Here is a 22418-nt window from a genome sequence, read left to right as displayed (position 1 = left end):
TGGCCCACTGGTTAGCACTCTGGACTTGTAACCGCGGAGGGTTGCCGGTTCGAGCCCCGACCAGTGGGCCGCGGCTGAAGTGCCCTTGAGCAAGGCACCTAACCCCTCACTGCTCCCCAAGCGCCGCCGTTGTAGCAGGCAGCTCACTGCGCCGGGATTAGTGTGTGATTCACCTCACTGTGTGTTCACTGTGTGCTGTTGGTTACCGATTGGGTTAAATGCAGAGACCAAATTTCCCTCACGGGATCAAAAAAGTATATATACTTAATACTATATACTATACTATCAACAGGAAGCAGTAAACAGAGGTAAGTATCAAACACTCACACATCCATTTATATTTTTATACAAATGTATTCATACAAAATAAAAGACTGACACATACACAATCATACACATACATAGACAGAAACATACATGCATGGACACGTACATACATTGACAAATGAATTCCTTACTTACAATCTCCTGTAGTTGCACCCTCTGACCACCACTAGGGGGCCCCAGAGGGCTGTGATCAGAGTGGACTGTGTGAGCTGAGTAATCTGAGGCGCCAGACACTGGCAGTGGCAGAGCTGCACCAGGGGTAATGCGCTAGATCTGACAGCAGCAGAGGGAAAAAAAATCCACCAAGCCCCAGAATTAATCGCCCGAGTACTCGTTAATATTCATCAAGGCACCGCATGCCTCTATTCCCCCAGCTCTGCACCCACACACACCCACACGCTTACACACATGCTCACCCACCACAATACACACACACACACAGCCCGCATCTGCTGCCACAGTCAACTCCACTCACAAAGACAGAGAAAGTGGGTAGATGACAGGGGTGTAGGACTCTGGTAGGGGTGGTGGTGGAGGATTGTAACAGGGCAAAGACAAAAGGTATCCCTTCAGGGGTGAGGTTCTGTGTCGATAGAACAGGCAGACTTTCATTCATGTTTTCCCAGTTCCATTGTGGAGATACAGCAACAGCAAAAGCAAAAGTGGCGGCAGCAACGCAAACGGAATCCAGGATTCCTTAACCCGTAGAACCAAATTATGCTGCTCAACACCATGGCAGCCTTACTGTCTGAAAAGTCTGTGACGACTGCGGTGTCAACGTTAGGCCTGGACAAGATGGATTGATGCTGGGGGCCCAGGGGCCAGCAGGGCTCAGATAGAGGCGCCACTAGCTAGGCAGGGTGCCACTGCCCCCTGGCTGTCGGGTTTCTCCAGCATGGAGATCTGGGTGAGGGTGATGCGTTGCCGCGTGGGGCTCAGGCGGCTCTGGGTGTGCCACTTGTGCAGCCGCCGCTTCAGCTCCGCCTGAACCTGTCCGGAGGGAGAGGATACACACACACACACACATACACACACACGCACGCACACACACACACACACACACACACACACACGCGCGACGCGACACGCATACGCCGCACGACGCACGCACGCTTTTACCACCACGCACGACGCCCGCGTACATACACATACACATACACATACACATACACGCACACACACACACACACACACACACACACACACCTATCAGTTTGAAAGGCATGACAGTGGGACAGAAATTAATATTTAAATTTTAACATCTGGCATAAGATTTAAAAAAAGTTCTAATTTCCTACCATTGGCCCCTTTTGAGGCTGTGATCACAGGTATGGCAGCATATTAGAATTCCTGACAACCTAACTCCCAAACTGCTGCTTACGTAAATGACATACTGTAGACCTTACTATAATTCATGTTTGTAAAGATAGATAAAATGTTGATCTAGGTATAGGCAACATCATTTGGAATATTTGCTTGATTGACTTTCTCTTTTTTTTACTGAGCAAGTAAATGAACCGGGTCAGAGTGGGCACCCTGATTCTAATTTCTAGCACCTGGAAAGCTCTCCCACTCAGAAGTGTGAGGTGTGGAGGAGGGCAGGTGAGCAGGCAGAGTGGGGGAATAGCGCACTTTTACCTTAGCACAGTACAAATGCAATAAGTCAAATCAGACTCACTATGACAAAAAATAAACCACGTCTTGTATGTTGTTTGGTTGCAATTTGGTAACAGGAAAAATAATTGTTTTTGCCTCTGTTATTTGTAAGCTTCAGTTTGTAGTTTGTTTCTCAACTGAACTACCTTTTTCTCACCAAGATGTTCAGTGCATTTTGAAGTGAGCACTTAAACTTTCTTCCCTGTTCAATCACTCTGAAAGTCTGAACCAATGCGTTTATTGGTACAGATGATCCACCGACTATTTGCACAGCATCCAAAATGAGCTGTCTTGTGTGTGAAACATTCGTTTCATTTGCCGTCTGCATTGCTGTGGTAATTACATTATGGGAATGATGGGTTATGACGCATTTGCATTTACTCATTTGGAAGACACTTTTATTCAAAGTGAGGAACAACACTCAAGCCTCAGAATAGTAGTAGACTTTGGAGTAAGCACTAAGCACTAGTATTGCATCTGTTCAAGCTCATCTCCCAGTGATGTGAATCAGGCTACCTCCATGATAAATCATGTTTACAATCTTATGAAACATCTCTTGTGGACTACATGAACAATCAACACATACTGTATCTTGGCAGCACAAGTGTGTGTATGTATGTGTACGTGATTATTTTTTACCTATGGGTAAACACAGAGCCAAAGTTCTCCATCTATGCATGAAGTAAATAATACATTAGAACATTCGTCTCTTGGCAGAGTGCAGCCCAACTGAACAGCGGTTGTTTTATTCCTTGTTATGATCACGTCTCAAATGAAGGACAGCGACAGCACAGATCAAGATGATGCAAGTGGGAGAGGAAGACTTTGTGGCTCACCGCTGAGGAGGGGACACTCACCTCGCCATTCAGAAAGCAGTACAGCAGAGCGACCACAAAACCCTAAAAGACAAAAAAAAAGTGAAGGAGAAATGTGATGGATTACATAGGCCAAGTGGGGCTCTCACTGATGCTGTAAAACAGCAATAAAATAAAAACTATAAAACAGAAATAAAAACTGTCGTTCTATTTTAAGATGTTCCTGTCATGGAAATAAACATAATCCTCAAATAGGTACAGGGGCGAATGTGTGTTCCGCTCTTGAAGAGAGACCTCTGTCCATGCGTAACCCCATGTAACTCCTGAGAGACCATATCGGGCTCTGTGAAACGCCACTGGCACCAAACATGGTCATGGGCACACACTGAGGGTCTAAGTGATGCCCTGGACGTTCATCTCTTCCTCTGTACCTGGAAAGAGCCCAGGCCGAGCTCGACGTAGAGTCTGGCGTCCCTGCCCGTGTCCTCGGGGAGAAATGCGAACACGGTGTAATGCATGCCGAACAGTGGGATGAGGAACAGCGTCGACTTGGCCAGCCTCCTGCAGAGTAAACACATGCTCATATTAAATAGATGATTGATGTCCATTCGACAAAATCACAGACATACTACTTATAGGAAGACTTCGGGGTTTTTCACCCTGGGCCCCGGATCTAAATGCTATGGACCAAAACAAAACCTATTGGTGCAAAATCACGCATCACACAGTAGATTACCTGAAAAAGCATGCAACTTGCTCAAAATACTTATTATATGCCTCAAAGGCAAATATTTATCAGACCCATTCAATATCCACACTTAAAAACTCGGCCGGCTCGGACCAACCCACCGCTTAATTTGTGATCAGGGTGAGTAGCATTGAGCCTTTGGATGTTACAGACACAGATGCAACACTAAAAACCCTGCAGATTGTAAATCTTTAATAATGCTGTTAAGCTGCACCAAATGGATGATTTAATGGCCATTGGCCACCTCTGGAGAATTCACCTCTGCTGTCAATCAATGATGTGGCCAGTGAAAGGTTAAGCTGCTTTAAAAGGCTTGTCATGTCAAAGGAGGACTTTTAACCTGAGGGGAACTGACAAGCCAAGACGTCTTAGCAGCAGCAGCGCAGCCTTCAATTATGCCACACAAAATAACATCAGCCTCCTCGTCTACTTAAAGGTGCTCTAAGCGATGCCACACGTTTTTTAGGCTAAAACATTTTATGTTACTTACTGCAAACATCACCTAACCAACCGCTAGCTGTCTGTGTCCTGAATACACTGAAAAAAAAAAAAAATGTGATCTCTGTGGACAGGACAGGCTCCAAAAACGGCAACAAAAACAACCTGGGCAAACCTAGCCCATAAAAACATAACAAACTGTTGTAATCACAGATGAGATGTGCGTTTAGGAGAGTTTCAATTACATGGGAGCAGCACGGGAGGGAGAGGGAAGTAACGAGCTAGCTCTCTGTTTTGTTTGAAAGTCAACAGAAGTGACGTTACCCAACATCGCTTAGAGCACCTTTAAACACTTTTGTTCTTTCTGTGATGCAAATCCACTGAAGTCCAACTTTATTTCAACACCTTGATTTCTGTCCACTGTCCAACAGTGAGATTTAAAATAGGTTCAACCCTCAGGTTAGGTATGAATACAGTGCTCGTAATTAGATAGTTTGGGTGCTAGTAGCAGGTAGAACAGCTTAGTGGAGAATATTACTTCTTGTAATGCTTTGACAACACAGAAATTACCGGTAAGTAATGTGGTTAACAAGTTTTGTTCTGTGTTTAATCATTTCATTAATCATTAACAAATAAGATGTGTTTCCTTGCAACGACCTAGAACAACAAGTGGCATCAAGATCCTTAACGAAGAAGGAGGTTGTCTTCACTGAACAACGTTGCTCATGTTCATTCTGCTGTCTCTAATTCAGTTAAAATCAATGACTGTAAAACACACAGACAATGTGGCGTCACGCACATAGATTCTGAATGAGTGAAGCCAGAATTGGTCAGTCATATTAACAGAATTGGAACCCCTTGGCGACTGTGCAGTAAGTGTTTTGTGAAGCTACAGCATGCATAGTAAACAGTGAGTCCACCAGGTCGGGGCAGCATCAACCATACTTAGTTACATTTCCACCATTTTTCAAATCTTCTAGGGGCTTCACTTTTGACTGCGTGCACGCTCCATGATTTAACAGGCATTGGTTCTTTCTAATTCAGATAAAACAAAGATTTGGGTTCTAGTGAGGTGAAGGACACAGGTAAGATTTAGGTGAGGGGGCAAGCTGGGAGTCATTCCACCGGCTGTTGAAGGGAATCGGCCCCCACAGACAGGAACCAACACATGAGCGTGCGGAGTCTGCCGACTCCTGCTCTGAGACTACGCGGCTCTCTCTAGCACCAGCATCACTCTGATCTGCTTCTTCTCCTGTCTACAGCACTGCACGATGACAGCGTTTAGTCTGTGCAGCGTGGATTAAATTAGAAACATTAACTGAAAGGAGTGCGCATGGATCAATGTCAATTTAGTCTAATTGCACTCTCCTCACTTCACCATGTGCACTGGGTCATAACCATGCCTGTGGGGGAGGGGAGGAAGGGAGAGTTTCAGTGGTGGGTGACTGACAAAGGCCACAGGTTTGACCTGCATGATGGCCCTACTGGGCGTGCACAGATTAATAACGCCCAGCTGCTGTCATGTGTCTGGGCGGGTCAGCATCACGCTGTAATTATAACATCTTCGCTACATGCTTGACAGATCAAGTTGAGATGAGCCAGTCAGCCTTTACTGACTAACCATCTCACCCAGATAAACACATCTGAGATACAACCTTTAGACAGAGGCTGTACGCTGTAATCTACATATTACTATCTACATGTAGAGTAGATGGTAACACTTCAATTGATTTACACTTTGGCTTTATGCAAAGCAGCATTTTGAGTTGGATATCACAGAAGTTGTAAGTTTAACTTTTTGTGATTCTCATCACAACCATAGGAAGATTCACCCTTGCATGCAGTTTTGATCCATTTGGCTTTGATAGCAATTGTTTTTGCACCAAGCTTGACAGTGTGTGTTAAATAATTAATTGAATGCCTGAGTGAATGGTTGTGAGAATATCAAAAGATTTTCTAAACATTCAAATTGATGTTTAAATGAGATCTAAACGTTAGAATTAGGGCTTCATGATTGACATGTGGGTTGAGGACAGCTTCACACGTGGCAGTAACAGATGACTCACTTTCAATCAAACACAGTCCATCCACACCAAGTTATAAAACCTTCTAATTTGAACATGGAATGTCAGTGAAGAGCACTGTCGCTGGGACAGCCCAGGACACAGCGAACGGAACTGTTCCTCTGCAGAGGTTTCCATGACAACTCACATAAAGTTCCCGGTGTCGCTTCCTCCCACAGCCGGGGACCGGAGTTTCTGCACCAGGATTCGGATCACATTGACGAAGATGAGGAAGTTCACCTGTGCACAGGGTAGAAGAGGGGGCTGCCTCAGGTGTGTAGACTGAACTACATTCTCAATAAAAACACACCTTCATTGGCTACTTTCATTGGCTCAGAAAATACTGATTTCATTTTTAAAACCTATATGATCACATATCCTCATTATTCTCATAATTCTAGATAGAGATAGAACACCCTACATAATTAATAAAAATCGTGATTTCTACATGGTCACTCAGAGTCAAGTCAGAGGCAAACATCTTTTTATATGCTTGTTTTACAAAACGCTTTCCAGGGCTTACATTTCTACAGGGATAGACGTGAAACGTCACATGAAAAGAACACACAAAGGCTTGTGCAGTGCTTCCCATACTGATTACATAAATGACTTACTAGCAGTGAGGCTGTTATAGGCCCCTTGAGTATCCACCAGATGAAAGGGTTGTCTGTGTCGTCCCAGCATCTGTCCATACACATAAATATGTAATGTATGCTAGAAGGACACTTTATAACATGGAACTACAAGACACATTACAGTGTGCCTGTGTTTGTTTGTGTGTGGCTGCGTCTGTACAGTATGTGTGTGTGTGTGTGTGTGTGTGTGTGTGTGTGTGTGTGTGTGTATGTGTGTGTGTGAGTGAGTGAGAGTGAGTAATTGACAGCGGTAATGCAATTAGACGTACACTCTGTCGTCATAAAAGTTTCTCATGAGGACCCAGATGGTAAGCACTATGGATGGAACACCTGGGGAAATAGATGAATCCATTAGCTTGTCTTGTTTAGCCAACAATCTTTCCCAATTTTCACCTGTACATTGAGAATATGTCTCACAAGACAATCCTGTCTTGTGAGACATATTAAACTCATATTTCACACTGAGAACTGGTCTTATTGGAAGCCCACTAGGATGGAAAAGTGCTTTGTGTGTCAAAACACCAGTATCTCAGTGCTACAGCTAATGAGATCATATCATTGTGCTCCACATGTATGTATTTCGTTGAAATTGCTTTTCAGCACAACAGCTGTGTCCACCTGAGGACAGGGGGATGATGAGGGTAACTGCAAGTGGCCACCACGTACCCCATCCGGTAAGGATGTACCACCAGAAGTACTTGCTCTGCGACACAAACGTCAGTGCCAGCAGGCTCTGCAGGTAGACACCCTCCACCAGCAGCCAGAAGTAGTTGGTCAGGATGCAGAACTGGAAGAAGGCCACTGCAGACTTGCACGCAACCTGGCAGGAGGGAAGAGAACTGTGTGTTACATGCGTGCCATGTTAGAAGGCCATTGCACAGCAGACTTACATGCAATCTGAAGGGAGAAACCCAAAGACAGGTAACCTGTATAGACAGGCTATGGATGGAGACAAATGCAAATATACACACAGTCTGATTGGAAAGAGACTCGAGTGAGCTATATTACACAAAGACTGCAGCATGTGAGAGGAAGACAACAGAGCAGATATGAAGACACATCAGGATATGGCCCATGAGACACTTGAGCACTATCTGAGGGGAGAGAAACACAAACACGGGCTCGTGTAGACGAGTTAGAAACAGATTAGGTTTGAAGCTAGAGGGGTTAGTGCCAGTCACTTGCATGCTAAAGGTGAGTGCTGTACTAACTGCCTAAGATCATTGTTAACATTTCACCAAAAAACAGATGCTTAACTCCAAGAGATCATTTCTGTTTGTAGAGTAATAACTTGATGAGACATTTTCATAAATGTATACAAAATATTCCTTATTTGTTATGATGATCTACTTTGCATAACGTTCAATGCAAATGTATCAGGCCAATGTGGTTTCTTCCATTACAGACTTGTCTGTGCTGAGTTATTATTTCTTATTTTCCTTTAAAGTTAATATGAGACTTGGGCTGTGGGGTTGCATTTTATGAAGAAAGAATAACCACACATTCTGGAATGCTTTAATTAGAATAAAAAAGGAATGACTTTAATAACCAGGTCAATATTTCCATAAAATATATCTCTTATCATGTTTGGTGAAGGGATACTGATGGTAGGCCTACATAAGAGGTGGAAGTTATAGGATTGGTCATTTCTACAGAGGTGCCAATACTTCGAAATCCCATGTGTCAAGTATGTGTCTCTGTGTTTAGTTTCACAGTGGAAATGAAACAATGGTGAAATAGTAGAATGTATGACTATTATGACTTTTTCATTTAGTACTGTGATGTGCCTGTTTTCACATTTACTGAAGACATTAAAAGCTCCTCAGGCTTTTGTCTCTGAGCATTTTAATACATTTGAAAGAAATAAACCCTACAGTTGTGATAAAAATGTTTCAAAAGAGCAACTCAAAATTATTACAATAATCCTTAAACATCCCTTTCTGAAGTTGTCCATGCCGGAGCACTTTGAGGGTTGTTGCTTAGCAACAGGAAATGCTTTCCTTGAAAGGAAATACACAAAAAGTGTGATGAATCAATTTAAACCTTGTATACTACTTGCATGCACTTGTCTATGACTATTTGCTACTGTGTGTGTGTGTGTGTGTGTGTGTGTGTGTGTGTGTGTGTGTGTGTGTGTGTGTGTGTTTGCTCTCACCGTGGACATGAAGCAGTGGTCCAGTGTCTCATCAGTAAAGAGCACAGCATCCTTGATAAAGACTGCACTTGCCCTCAGGATGAAGGAGGCAAATAGGTTGATGTGGATGTAGTTCCTGGTGCAGTGGAACTTCCTGTCAAAGCCAGCAGGCATCCACATTGTGTTAACAAGAATCAAAAACAGCCACCCAGCTTCAAAATACAAAGACATCTATCTTACACAGACACTGCTGAATTGGTACATCTGATATATTATTAATTACTGAATGAGTACACCTTGAAAGCACATTTGAATATCTTTCTTTTTTGCTTTTTAATGTGGTCTGCCTTCACTAGAATATGCCAGTTCTCATTATAGTCAGGGGGCCTATGTGGTTTCTGTGGGATTGAAATGTTAATTTTTGGAGAGTGGTTGGACTGTCTTTGGAGGTCATTGAACATGGAGAAAAATTGTGTCTCCATTTTTTTTTAACCTGTTTTAACCCTATTTTTGTGAAATTGTATATTTCACTATAATTAACACCATACATTTCGCCTAAATCACTGGCTATGTTGAATAAAGTTCACAAAACAGTTTTTTTATATTTTTTATAACATTTTCTTATAAGATCAATAACCAATCAGTTTCACCAAATACACATACTCCATTGCTGAAAGATAGCAAAATCACAGATGAGACCTCAAACAACATTTAATTCATTTACGTAACCTGCGTTGTGTTGAATCTGCGCGATTCAGCCCTGCACACGCCCGTACTCAAACCCGCGAACAGCAGCACCTCGGATCGGGAGGCGAGCGCGCTAACAATTGAGCCAATAGCCCAGGCTACTGGCTTGCATGCCAGCAGCACTCTTGAGTCGTCGGGGAGTGAGGTTTACCAACGTTCCACAAGCACAGCTAAGCTAGCTGGCATCCGTTACTCTAACCCCCCTAAACCTCACTCCCGATCCGGGTCACGGCACCAATGTAACCTGCGTTGTGTTGAACCTGCGCGATTCAGCCTTGCACATGCCCGGACTCGAACCCGCAAACAGCAGCACCTCGGATCAGGAGGCGAGCACACTAACAATTGAGCCAATAGCCCAGGCTACTGGCTCGCATGCCAGCAGCACTCTTGAGGCGTCGGGGAGTGAGGTTTACCAACGTTCCACAAGCACAGCTAAGCTAGCTGGCACCCGTTACACATATACACAACATATTAGATCTCACCTCCACAATTTCCTCATCAAAATCTACAACTGGTCTACTAAACGCTATTTGTACTCACCTTCTTAAGACTGGTCTCCCCTTCCTGGATAATGTTTTGCTCTAGATTATAAATAATTCTATCAGGGCATGTACCGCAGTCGTTTAAGACATCTGTTATTAAGCCCTCCCTCAAAAAACCTAGCCTTGTATCGATACTGGTTCTCCTGGACCTCACTGCTGCCTTTGACACCATAGACCATGACATACTACTTAGGCTTGAAAATTTGATAGGCATCAAAGACTCAGCACTCGCTTGGTTTAGATCATACCTTCCTAACCGTCAACAATTTGTACAGGTCCATAATAAACCATCTACCCAGATTATGGTAAAAGTGCCTCAAGGCCCAGTACTGAGGCCCCCTGTTGTTTAGCAGATGATACATAACTATACCTCTCTATAAAACCTGTTGAATTAACCTCGTTAGCCAAACTTGACACATGTATAAGAGATATAAAGACACAGATGACAAATAATTTCCTGCTTTTGAACTCAGATAAAACAGAAGTCATGGTTTTAGGGTCTAAAAAGATGAGGGATATCCTATCCACATCACAGGCTACATATAGTGATCTTCCACTGACCTCATCCACAAGTGTTAAAAACCTGGGAGTTATAATTGACCAGGACCTAGCACTAAGTAATCACATAAAACAGATCAGCAAAACTTAATTTTACTATTTAAGGAACATTTCAAAGATAAGGAAGTCCTTACCAGATGCCGAGAAATTAATGTTTTGTCATCTCAAGGATAGACTATTGCAATGCTATTATGCTGGCTGTAATAATACCTGTCTAAAGAGCTTACAGCTTATTCAAAATGCAGCTGCTCACACACACAAATATATGAACATATTTCCCCCATCCTAGCATATCTTTACACTGGCTACCTGTTAAAAGTCATTGACTTCAAAATATTACTTATAGTTCTTGGTTGGTGGCCTGCATTGAAAGAGGACACCTCATGAAGACGCTCTTTTGTCTGCTTCTGACAGAAGAAGCACTTATCTATGCTGGCAGCAGCTGCTGCTGAACAAGTGTACAAAGTCCCTCTAGATGGACTTGATGCAGTTGCAGGTGTTGCTACAGGTTCAGAAGATGGTCTACCACGTCTTTTCTGAAGACACTGAGTCCTGCCTGCTTCACATGATTTCTAGTAGCGAATCTTAGCATGCTGCAGATGATCACTGTTACAGGTGGATTTGTAGCAGTTCCTGTGCCAAACTGCTTTGTTCTGTTGTAAAATAACTGCACTGTAACAATGTAATTGTTGGCTGATCTGTGATCCCCATCTCCATACTCTCTCATTGACAAAAACAATATGTCTCTAGTGATGGGTCATTCACCAGTCCACACATATCTGCCACTGGATACATAGCCCAAAATCTGTTTCTTTTAGAATATGTGTGCCATCACCCGACTAACAGAAAGACACACCTCAGAATATAACCTAACTAGACTGTGCCAACATGAACTATGAAAATGTGCTTGCTCAAATGTAGAAGGCTAGGTGGTCACTAATATCACCAACCATGATGAACAGAGCACTATGTGCTTATTCGATATTCTAAATTCTATCACTGCCAGCTATCATCAGCCAACTGTCACTGGTAGTCAGGGATAGATTACTGCACAGGCCTACCGGGCCCAAGCCCAGGGGCCCAAGGAGTCAGGGAGCCCAAGCCATTGCATGGAATCATTGCCTCAATATCAACACATCATATCCAGACATAGGCTATGAATCTGATTGAACTAAAGTATTGGCCATCCCCAAAATGCACCAGAATACAGGAAATCACATCAAATAAATTTTAAAAAATGTCCCCCACAACAATTAGTAGGGGGCCCTTAATACATCTGGGCCCAGGGGCCTGAAAGTTCATAATCCGTCCATGCTGGTATCTCTCTTTCTCTTTCTCACACACACACACACGTGTCTGTTTGTCTATCTGATCCTTTACCCTTTCTTTTCTTCACACTTACATAGGCGACGGAAGGCCTTACAGACTTCAGCTGGTACTATGTAAAAGTCTATTAAATTTGATTTAACAGAGATCTCTGCACTTTGTGCTCTGAATGGGTGTAGACAAGAACTGAAAGAGCAGACTAGGCCTACACTCAAGCACACTAATAGGCATGAATTGATAGTATTGACATTGAAGTATTATTTTTATAAGTGGACAATTTTGAGAATTTTAGGCCAATTTCTTGTTAAAGAGATCAATCATCAGCCTAAAAATGTTTTATAATGTTGTATTGTTTATGTGGCCCACTTTTGCACACTACCGTGTAGAATATCTTTGCACCAAACCCTATGCTATAATACCAGCAATGTGAGGTTTATGGACAAAACACCAAATTTGACCTTTTCTGAATTTGACCTTTGATTTGGGTCCTTTAAAACCTTCAAAAAAATGGAGACATGTTTTTTTTTACTCTTAAGAACCCCTAGAACAAAGATATAATACTCCTCAAAAATTAACATGCGAATCGCACAAACCCCCAAATTAGACACATAGGCCCCCCTTACTATTACTGAATAAGTACCGGTACACCTGGAAAGCAGATTTAAAGAGGTTTTTGCCTCCAATAAATTGATGTATTTTTAAAGAACAGTCCACAAAATTACCTTGCTTTTGCAGGCAACCAAGGTAGAAGAACCAGTTAATTGTCCTGTCACAGTAACAGCTAATCTATAAATCTAATACTGCATATTAGGGGTGCAAAGGTACACATATTCATACCAAACTGTTTAGGTTGAGGATACAGATGTGTACTGAATGTACCAAAAGCAGTCTTTAACAGTAATCAACAGCAGGCTTTTTTGTGTACAGACCATGTTTCAAATTCAAGTTCCCACACAAACAGACCATATGTTAGTTTAGTTAATTAATGGCAAAAACACTTTTTCAAAATACTATTCCTGCTTATATGTGTTGAGCATCAGCAATATTGTCAGTGAATGTTAGGCTAGCAGTACTTACAGGCTAACTATACCAAAAAAAGCCAAACCATGACTTCAACACCATGGCACGTACTAAACTGTGAGTTTTGTGTAATTTTACACCCCTAATGCAATAATTAGCTGTAGGTACTAAATCCTTTGGTAACAGCATCATTTTTCACCTGAACGCAGTAAAAACGAATATAGCTAAGATGAGAGAGATGAGGGAGGTGGCGTATCCTGCCGTGTAGACCCGTCGGAAAGTGGAGAAGTAGCTTGTCTGAAACACACACACACACACACACACACATACAGACACACACACAAACACACAGAGAGAGAGAGAGAATGTGTAGTCTGGATCAGCTTTCTAGCCCTTTCCATGTCCAACATTACCATCCTAATGAGTATGCCTGAACTCGGTGATGCTTGTCTTATCCCAAGGACTGTCAGCCAATGTTGACCTCCAAATCCTTGCCAATGAATTTATCATGAACTCCTCGACGAATTCACAGTGAAGACACCCCCCACACACACACTGCTTACTGGGAGAGAAATGGCCCAGAGCAGAGGGCAAGTTCCATCCATTACAAAACCTATGATTCTGCTATGGGAAACAAAACCCACATGAAAACACAGCACGGCAAAAATACTGCAATGCACACTGTTGAGTTAGGGTCTCTTAGCAGATCAGTACTTCAATGCTATCATATTATAGTATTTTTTCACCTAAACCTTTTTTTACTTTATCTACCATTACATATTGATGATAGAATTTCTAATTAATGCTAAATACTGTAGGCATATGACACCAAGTAAACAACCTGTCAAGAGACAGACAAACCGACCGACAGACAGACAGACAGACAGACAGACAGACAGACAGACAGACAGACAGATAGATAGATAGATAGATAGATAGAAAGAAAGAATACAGATACTAAACAATGAAAACATGCTCCATTTAGGTAAATAATATGCAAGTTATGAGTTAAATGAGGAGCAGTGGTAGCATAGTGGATAAGGAGCTGGGCTAGCATGCAGTAGCCTGAATAGCTGTGGGTTCAAGTCCTGACTTTCACCGATGTGCCCTTCAGCAAGGCACTTAACCCCGAGGTGCTCTGGGAAGACAAGCCCTGGTAATATAATTGACATAAGTCACTTTGGATAAAAGCGTCTGCTAAATGAATAAATCTAAGTGTAATGTAATGAGGAGAGAGCTAGAACTAGGGTACTCCTACTACTAGGGTAAAAGCAGTTTAACAGTTTATTACACCCCTACAGTTGGGTCATTCTATGTCTATGTTCTCAGACTTTTTGCACTTTTCCACCCCAATCTAGGGCCTTGTAGAAAATCAATGAGAATGCCGTATAAACTTTGAATGGTTCAGTCTAACTGAGAACATGCTTGTCTTTAACCCTACAGTTTGGGCTGCGTACAAATAATACTTTCCATTATATTAATGCCCAAACATTGCTTCCCGGACAATGTGTTTTAAAGCCTGTAAAACTGATGCAATTTCAAGGGCTGAAAATAACAAAACATAGGATTTGAATATTTTACGCCTCCCTGATAGAACATGCTGTTAATGTAAGTTACCCTATAAATCTGTAGCAATGTGGTTTACCATTGTCTACACAATGATCTTTTTTTGTATATTCTGGGGGATTTAGGCTTTATGTGGAAAAGACAGTTGAGAGTGACAGGAAACGTGTGGGAGAGATGGAGATGACCTTACCTCATCATATTCAGGCTCCTCCCCAAAGTCACAGGCCATAGTATATGCAGGATATATTTCACTCCAGCCATCCTTAGTGCAATTTCTAAACACATGCCCTATGGAATACAAATACATTGTCAACATACACATACACACACACACACGCGCACACGCACACGCACACGCACACGCACACGCACACACACACACACACACACATACACAATTTCCAAACCCACTGCCTTGCAATGTCTGTACAGAGTAAAGTGACGGTAGTATGAGCGACAGCCTGCAGCCATCAAACAGCTCAAGAGCACTGTGACCCTGACACACCATACAGCTGTTCACCACGGGGGACTCTTGTCTCCCTGCCGTTCTGTTCACTGTTTACATTCTCACAGTCTGAGACTCAAGTCGCCAGGAAGGCACCTGACGACCGCAAACAAGTCCTTAGATCACCGTCAGAGCTGTAAATAACCAGACTTTCTGCGCACAGCTGCTCATTTCTATGTTCGGAGCTTTTCCCATGGATTTGGTCATAGCGACAGAAATAGAAACCCAGATTTCAATGAAGATACACTAATCCCATGTCTCATGAGGTTTTAGGAGATGAAAAGCAATCAAAGACGTGTGATAAACAAGCCATGTTCCAGGAAATGTACAATTCTTTTATCTGTCCGAGCACAGAAAGAAAAACCTTCCGTGGCCCCAGAAGCTGCAGCCCGGTAATCATAAGAATATCCTAACTGAATTTTCTAATATGAAAAGAATCAGATTTGGCCACACAATGTTTACACACTGTGGTCAGACATCATTTATGCGGTAATGAGGATTTAATGTGTTTCTATTTTTGTGCTTGTTTCTTTCAATTTGTCCTCTAACAGATCATCTGTCTGTGAATCCCAGCCGTTAATCTTCCATCAAGAAAGGAGCTGAACCTTGGTAAGCTCAACGGGAGCTTTTCAGTGTAAGGCTCCTATGAGTATTCAACTAGCAACATGGAGGAAAATCTGGAATAAAAGTGCAAAATAAAAAATGAAATGATAAAAAACAGCTATCTTGGGGCTTCTGTTCCTGGGGTTTTCATGATTCGTTTTTCAGCCATGCCAAGACCCGAGGGTGAGAGGGGGAAGCCGCAAAATGATTTAGACCCACTAAATAAAAATGTATGTGTGAACAGCTAACGTGTGCAAAAGCCTGCTCACTTTAAAAAAAAAGTCTTTGGCTTAATTTCATGTTCGAGCATATCTAAAGGCAATGATAAAAAGGAAAAACAGGTCAAATCCAGTCCGATATTAGGGCAGACTGCCCTGCTGTGTCTCTGGGGCTTCTATGTCTTTCTGGCTCTGTATCACACACAGACACAGCCCATAGACAACTGACCCGTAGAATATGTAAACCACGACACTTCAGATCGGAACCCATGACTGCCAGCCTCACACATACACATACACAGCCCCCGGACACAGGCAGGAATGCATCCCCCCCAAACACACACACACAAACCACAAACACACTCACAACATACCCCCAAGCCCCCCGCAAATCAAGCACACTATGGGAATTCATAACAGCATAACCTTCCACATTGCTAATTTGAGCCATGCACAAGTCTTGTCTCGAAAAACTCAGTGAGCCCACGGAAACACATTAAGAATTTTCCGGCGGTAATAGTCACTCTCACTGTGATATCATGACACCAGCCAGGCTTTAACACACACACACACACACACACACACACACACATGCACACGCACACACGCACAGGGCCCGTAATGAACATGCATTAGCTGAGAGTGGAGTGTACCGTGTTGAGTGATCTGTGGACTTGTTTGGGTGAGGTGTCTGCTAGCATAACTCACTATTCAAACAACACAAACATTACTACATTTGTCTGCCTACCTCTGGGCTGTCTAAGAGATGAATATTCTCAGTATGACAACTATGCAATCAACAGTTCGTAATTAACTTCTCTTTCACTTCTCTTCAAGACTGGACTGGTTGTGGAGGTGGGGTGCGTTTTCTTGGCAGTGATGACGGGTGGTTAAATCAATAAGTGCGATAGAGAACACATCTGTAGACTTGGCTAGAATATTGACATTAATGTCACACATTTTAATCACCAACAATGACTTGAGGGGGTTAAAGACCATCTGATGGCGATGATTAGAAGTGGATGGGAGATGGGGGGTGGGTGTACCAACACACCTTGAGTATGAGTGAGGAGCTGGAGGATTTTGGCGCAGGACAGATTGACCACCTGGCCCATCTCCGCACGGGGCCAGCACTGGATGCCGTCCCACTCCGACCCACAGCCTGGACAGACAGACAGACAGACAGATGCACAAACACACGCTTGATGTGACCCAGTGTGATGCAAAAACGGTTATTTCTCAATGTTGTCTTTGGCATATTAATTTGCTGAAACAACACAAATAACCAATACGGTTATTAATACGTAAATATACTATAAGAGATCATCACTTTTTATACATCACTTCTGTCAGGATAGGCTGGAATCTCTCAGTGAATTTGAACCACTTTTAACTCAGTAATAGCACATTAAACCAAATACCTTTATGATTTAGATGTTTTACTTTTTTTACACAGAAGAGACCAATTATACATTGGGTCTTTTTCCATAACACTCTCCAGTTTATCTTTGTTTTTAAACATAGGCCTATGTTTACTATAACTTTTTATTGTAAGTGGTGTACTGAAGTGGATGGGTTTGTATGAGTGGATGGATGTATTCAATTCTGCATGTATCCTTTGCTCTTATTCTAAGGTTGTTAAGAGAGGGACAATGTAACGTAACAGACTAAGCCTGGGTGAATAAAGACAACTCTCCAGTCACATTTGAATTTGCTCTGCAGACTTGTATCTTCTTTGGAATTGAGTAAATGACTACATTTGAAACCTTTGTTTACAAAAAAGATGTCTGCTGTACTTCCCAAAAGATTTGTAAGAGTTTGATGTACCAAATGAAGTTTAAATTCACTGCTGCTTACACCTCATGGAAATTGGAAGTGAAAAAAAGCATTCCCAGACCCATTCTCAATCGAATCGAGATTTGAGAATCAGTCCCACAACAGACTACTTGAAAGATGTGAATCAGCACAAAATCCACTACCCATGGCAGCAGCCTTTTTTATTATCATTTCAGCATTAATAAATATTAGACTTCGGGCCATTGCTCTAATGCAAAGTCTGCCTAAATTCATCTCTCTGTACCATTTACTTACAGTGTAACTCAGGAGTAAAAAACATCCTACAGTATATTTACAGTAGTTAACAACTTAAAACTTGATTAAGAGCAAAAGGATGTTAAAGGCGGTCTAAGCGATGTTGGGTAACGTCACTTCTGTTGACGTTCAAACAAAACAGAAAGCTAGCTCGTTATTCCCTACCTCCCGTGTAATTGAAACTCTCCTAAACACGCATCTCGTTGGTGATTTGCTGGAACAGTTTGTTTTTATGGTCCAGGTTGGACCAAGTTGTTTTTGTTGCTTCTAAAAAAAAAAAGTATTTAGGGAACAGGCAGCTAGCGGATGGTGAGGTGATGTTTACTGCCACACCTGACCCTTGCAAACGTCTCTATTCCTTCGGCTGGAATAACTACAATTAGCGGTACACAGTCATTAAGTCTAAAGCCAGAACCCATGGAATTTTACCACCTGTGGATAATCATGGAGTTTCCCCTTTGTTCAGTGACACACAGGCCATCTATACATCACATCTAGATAGTGGGCTACAATTACCCAGAACCATAAAGATGGAATGGCAGCCTGTTTCCATGGCAAGCATACAAGAAAGCCAAAGGAGGGCTCCAGAAAAGGGAGCAAACCTTGGCAACCTTAAGATTCGTGCTATAGAAAACATTGTCAATGGGAACACAGAGTTGTGATTTCTTTACTTCATCACACACCAAATTAGGTTAAAGCCACTAGAGAAATTAAACAAGGTGACCATAAACTGGAAATATGAGAGTGATTTTTTGGTCTAGAGGGAAGGAAAGAGGGTAAAAAGGATAGAAGGCACACAACTGTTACAGTGAACTGCGTCTTACCAGGTTTCCTTGGCACTAAAAATACATGTCAGCCTCAGACTGTCAATTCTTACACTGCAAAAATAACATGGATACATGAATTTTCCAGGTGAAAGTTTTCCTTAAGAGTCATTCAATTAGAGCCCTTAACCATTAAAGGGGCTGTGAACTTCGTGTTTTTACATGAGGTAATTCTAACTTGGATCGATTGAATTATAAACGGCCACAGCAACGAAGAGGAATGATTGATTCTTCTTTATTATTGTGTTAAATGTTCCAAATGTAAAGCACTTTGAGCTGCATTCTGTGTATGAAAGGTGCTATACAAATAACGCTTCTTCTTCTTCTTCTTCTTCTTCTTCTTATTATTATTATTATTATTATATTATAACTCAGTTTCATGGAAATTGCATTCTCTCTTGACCTATCTTAAAATGAACGCATTGCTTGGCAGTGGATAACAATCCATGATAGGTCTTGTTATCACTGTATGACTTATGTAACTTAAAATCAATGGAAACATTTTAGTTTTTCAACCTAATGCATATTTTGGCTGTAGGTTATGCTTAATTATAGGTTTAACACAATGGGTCTAACTTACGTAACCCCAAAATCAATACAAAAACTAGAAGGGCATTCAGAGAGTGCAGACCTCCACCAAGGCAATAGCTCTGGTCTATGCAAGTCAAACTTGAGATATCACTGTGTAACTAACTGAGTGTGTTTCACTAATTCACGAATTGGGATAAATGCAGAGACCAAATTTCCCTCACGGGATCAAAAGAGTATATACTTATACTTACTTACTTAACTGGCTTATTTATGTTCCTAATCACCTGGAGAGAAGAAATACTCTTTTCTGATTGGCTGGCGGGGTGGCTTTTAATGTTCCAGTGCTCCAAAATATTATGGGTTTGTCCACACTTCATTTTTCCACCAAATTTCATGGAGATTGGGACACTATAGGTTTTGTGTAATCATGTTTGTCTATCTATTTTACGTTTCTGGTGTAATTTGGTTGACAGGAAATCTATTGAACACTAATTGAATTTTCATTTAATTCCTTCAATGGCGCCTTTGAACATTCCCAGCTGATTTCAAATACACTGAAATCTGAAATTAGGTAGGTAGCAGTAGTAGAGAAAGCATGCCCCCACACACACACACACACACACCTGCCCCCTCAGATTAGTGTTAGACATCTGAGGCAATTAGGTCAGCCCTCAGTGCTTTCTGTTGCAGTCTCACCCCCAAAAATCCACTCCCAACCCTCTATTCATAGGTCTTTCGTCTCAGAGAGATCTACTGGGAAAACAACAAGTCACAACTCAGTCTAAACTGATACATATTTATTCATTCATGACCAATAAAGCCATTTTCATCATAACGGTTTCCTGGTTGCATAAATATGTCTTATAGATAAATGAAGAGTACTGTTTAACTGCAGTGTGCTGATGGTAGGAAATTCAATAAACCCTGTTCATCACGCACGAATGCAATTTTCCATTGGACTGGTACTGTAATCTCTGAACAGCATTAAAACAACATGGCCCCAAAGCAAAGGACCATTTGGGGCATTTAGGAAGACAAGCTAAACTTGGGTTTCTGTCACTCATGAGATAAAGAAGTATGACATTCTATTTCCGTCATAGTCATTCCACTTTCTCTAATCATTCATATCTCAAAAACCAAACCATCTTTTCCTAGCAATGTGATACTCTCATCACTGTGTCTTATCTAACATTCAGTAACATAAATGTTTTAACATAGTCGGAGCAGAACATTGACTCCCACTCAGAATGTTATCAAAACCGTGGCTTGTTTAGAGGAAGACGACTTTAAATGAGGTATCCATAAACGGTAGGTACCTCAGGGTCCAAGCAAGGCAACGAATGTGGGGATGACTGATATGTGAGTGGTGCGTATGAGATTGATACCCACCCATCCATTCACTTTGGTTCCGTGACTCTGTCCTTCGTAGTTTGATGCAGGCCTCCTGAGCTTCCATATGCTCAGAAATGATGGCACATTCTGGATGGATGGAACAGGCCTGCAGGTGTCAGAATCACACAGCAATGTTAGGACACAGCTCAAAAACCAGTGTGTTTCTGTGTATGATGCATTTAGGCAACAGAGTGCATGTGCCTCTCTAATGCAATGTCTGCCTGAATTCATCTATCTGTACTGTTTACTTAAATTTACCAGTATTGTATGCTCTCTCTCTCTCTCTCTCTCTCTCTCTCTCTCTCTCTCTCAACTATGTATGTTTGTAGCCTGTGTGTGTGTGTGCGTGTATGAGCGCGTGTACCCGCGTGTGTGCCTGCGTCTCTAGTGTCATCTGTCCTTTCAATATGTTAATGTATTTCATAGCCTAAGATACAAGAACTGAACAATCACTTCTATGTTCGTCTAACTAAAAGAGGATTTAACTCGTTTAAAATGACAGACTCTATATATATAGGCTATATTTAGATATTTTATATATATATTCTTACATTTACAAGCAAAATACACAACGTGTATGCTAAGGTTAAAAAACTGATAGCCTACAGAAGTGCATATTAATCTGAACGCTTGTAAGCAATGGACCATTGCATTTATTTTAATAAATTGCTATTTCCACGTGTGAATACATATTTAACTCAATTAGATCAGCTGATTCTTACAGTCCCCTATCGAAACTGTTTCAAAATATCAACGTGAGTGCCAACTTACCGTTCCGAAGAAAGTTACCAATATCCATAGACGAAAGGCATCCATAACCAAAATCTTAGAACGAGCGAACAAGTAAGGTCTGAGTTCCGAGAAGACAGGTGAACATATTGTGTAAGACAAAACGGTTAAATAATGGTAGGCCTAATTCTACAAAATTGTAGATGATTAACTGGAGTTCCCATCACAGATTTTAACAGAGAAATGTCCCAACAACCAAGGGTTTTTGCCCACCTTTGATGTCACTGTGTTTTCTTGATTAAAGTCGCTCATCTCTTCAAAGCATTCTGAATAGCTAAGTGGAAAAATGTCGACACGCAGTGGCAGAAGTCTATAAAATTGTTTACAATAATTAATACCAACATCTGCATATGAGATCGCTCCGAGACCCCGCGCCAAGCCGTGAAGCTCACGCTGTGGATTTTCAAAATGAACATTGTCCCCCGATACCATAGAGGCAGTGTGTCTTACGTAAGCACAAGGCTGTGAGACAAGGTTTTAAAGAGGATACATGCCATCAAAAAAATGGCAAACATATGAACAGCTCCCTCAAAAGATCTTAGGTTTGACATTTAAAAATTGCTGTAGCCTATCTTGGCAACCGTGCAGTGCCATTGCCCTTGAAAACCGCACATCTAAGCTTTATTCAGCTTCCAGTTACTCATAAATCGCTGCTCTATAATCAGGCAAAAAAATAGGTGGTCGTTTCATTTATTTAATCCTTCCTTTCAAAATGTATACTTCTTGGCAGGCCTTCAGCTTACCTACCTTTTGTCAGTGTTTTGCCTAATTTATTCCAAGTTATCCTCTCATTTATAATACATCATACGAATCTTCCATAATATGCCTTCTCCTGGGATGAAGGAGAGGTTTTCTTTGGAAGTGTTACACCCCTGTCCTTGCCACATATC

At 41.8% G+C, this 22418-nt stretch overlaps 1 protein-coding gene across 2 annotated transcripts; it reads right to left on the bottom strand.

Annotated features, from left to right (window-relative positions):
- Window positions 1-342: 342 nt before the first annotated feature.
- ghrhra (growth hormone releasing hormone receptor a) lies at window positions 343-21861 on the bottom strand. 2 transcript variants are annotated; one of them, XM_048255829.1, is made up of 14 exons: window positions 21742-21861; window positions 21511-21589; window positions 20737-20845; window positions 16956-17063; window positions 14766-14863; window positions 13209-13306; window positions 8838-8970; window positions 7349-7502; window positions 6952-7012; window positions 6662-6731; window positions 6196-6287; window positions 3230-3359; window positions 2841-2882; window positions 343-1317 (listed from the first exon to the last, which is right to left on the bottom strand). In XM_048255829.1, the coding sequence occupies exons 2-14, from the start codon at window positions 21553-21555 to the stop codon at window positions 1159-1161; spliced, it is 1299 nt and encodes a 432-aa protein (XP_048111786.1). In that variant the 5' UTR covers window positions 21556-21589; window positions 21742-21861; the 3' UTR covers window positions 343-1158. The 2 variants fall into 2 exon arrangements, with proteins under 2 accessions (XP_048111786.1, XP_048111777.1); XM_048255820.1 differs by having other exon boundaries at window positions 21511-21841.
- Between the last annotated feature and the right edge of the window lie 557 nt (window positions 21862-22418).

Source organism: Alosa alosa, chromosome 1 (assembly GCF_017589495.1).
Source record: "Alosa alosa isolate M-15738 ecotype Scorff River chromosome 1, AALO_Geno_1.1, whole genome shotgun sequence".
NCBI lineage: Eukaryota > Metazoa > Chordata > Actinopteri > Clupeiformes > Clupeidae > Alosa > Alosa alosa.
This window is presented reverse-complemented; position numbering and strand designations above follow the sequence as displayed.

Coding starts and splice junctions, on each gene's coding strand:
- ghrhra (XM_048255829.1), bottom strand. CDS start 21,555: ATGGATGCCTTTCGTCTATGGATATTGGTAACTTTCTTCGGAACG. Junction 8,971..13,208: donor TTCGTTTTTACTGCGTTCAG/GTGAAAAATGAT, acceptor TGGCTTTGACAG/GAAGTTCCACTGCACCAGGA. Junction 3,360..6,195: donor AGCGACACCGGGAACTTTAT/GTGAGTTGTCAT, acceptor TTTACTCTGCAG/GAGGCTGGCCAAGTCGACGC.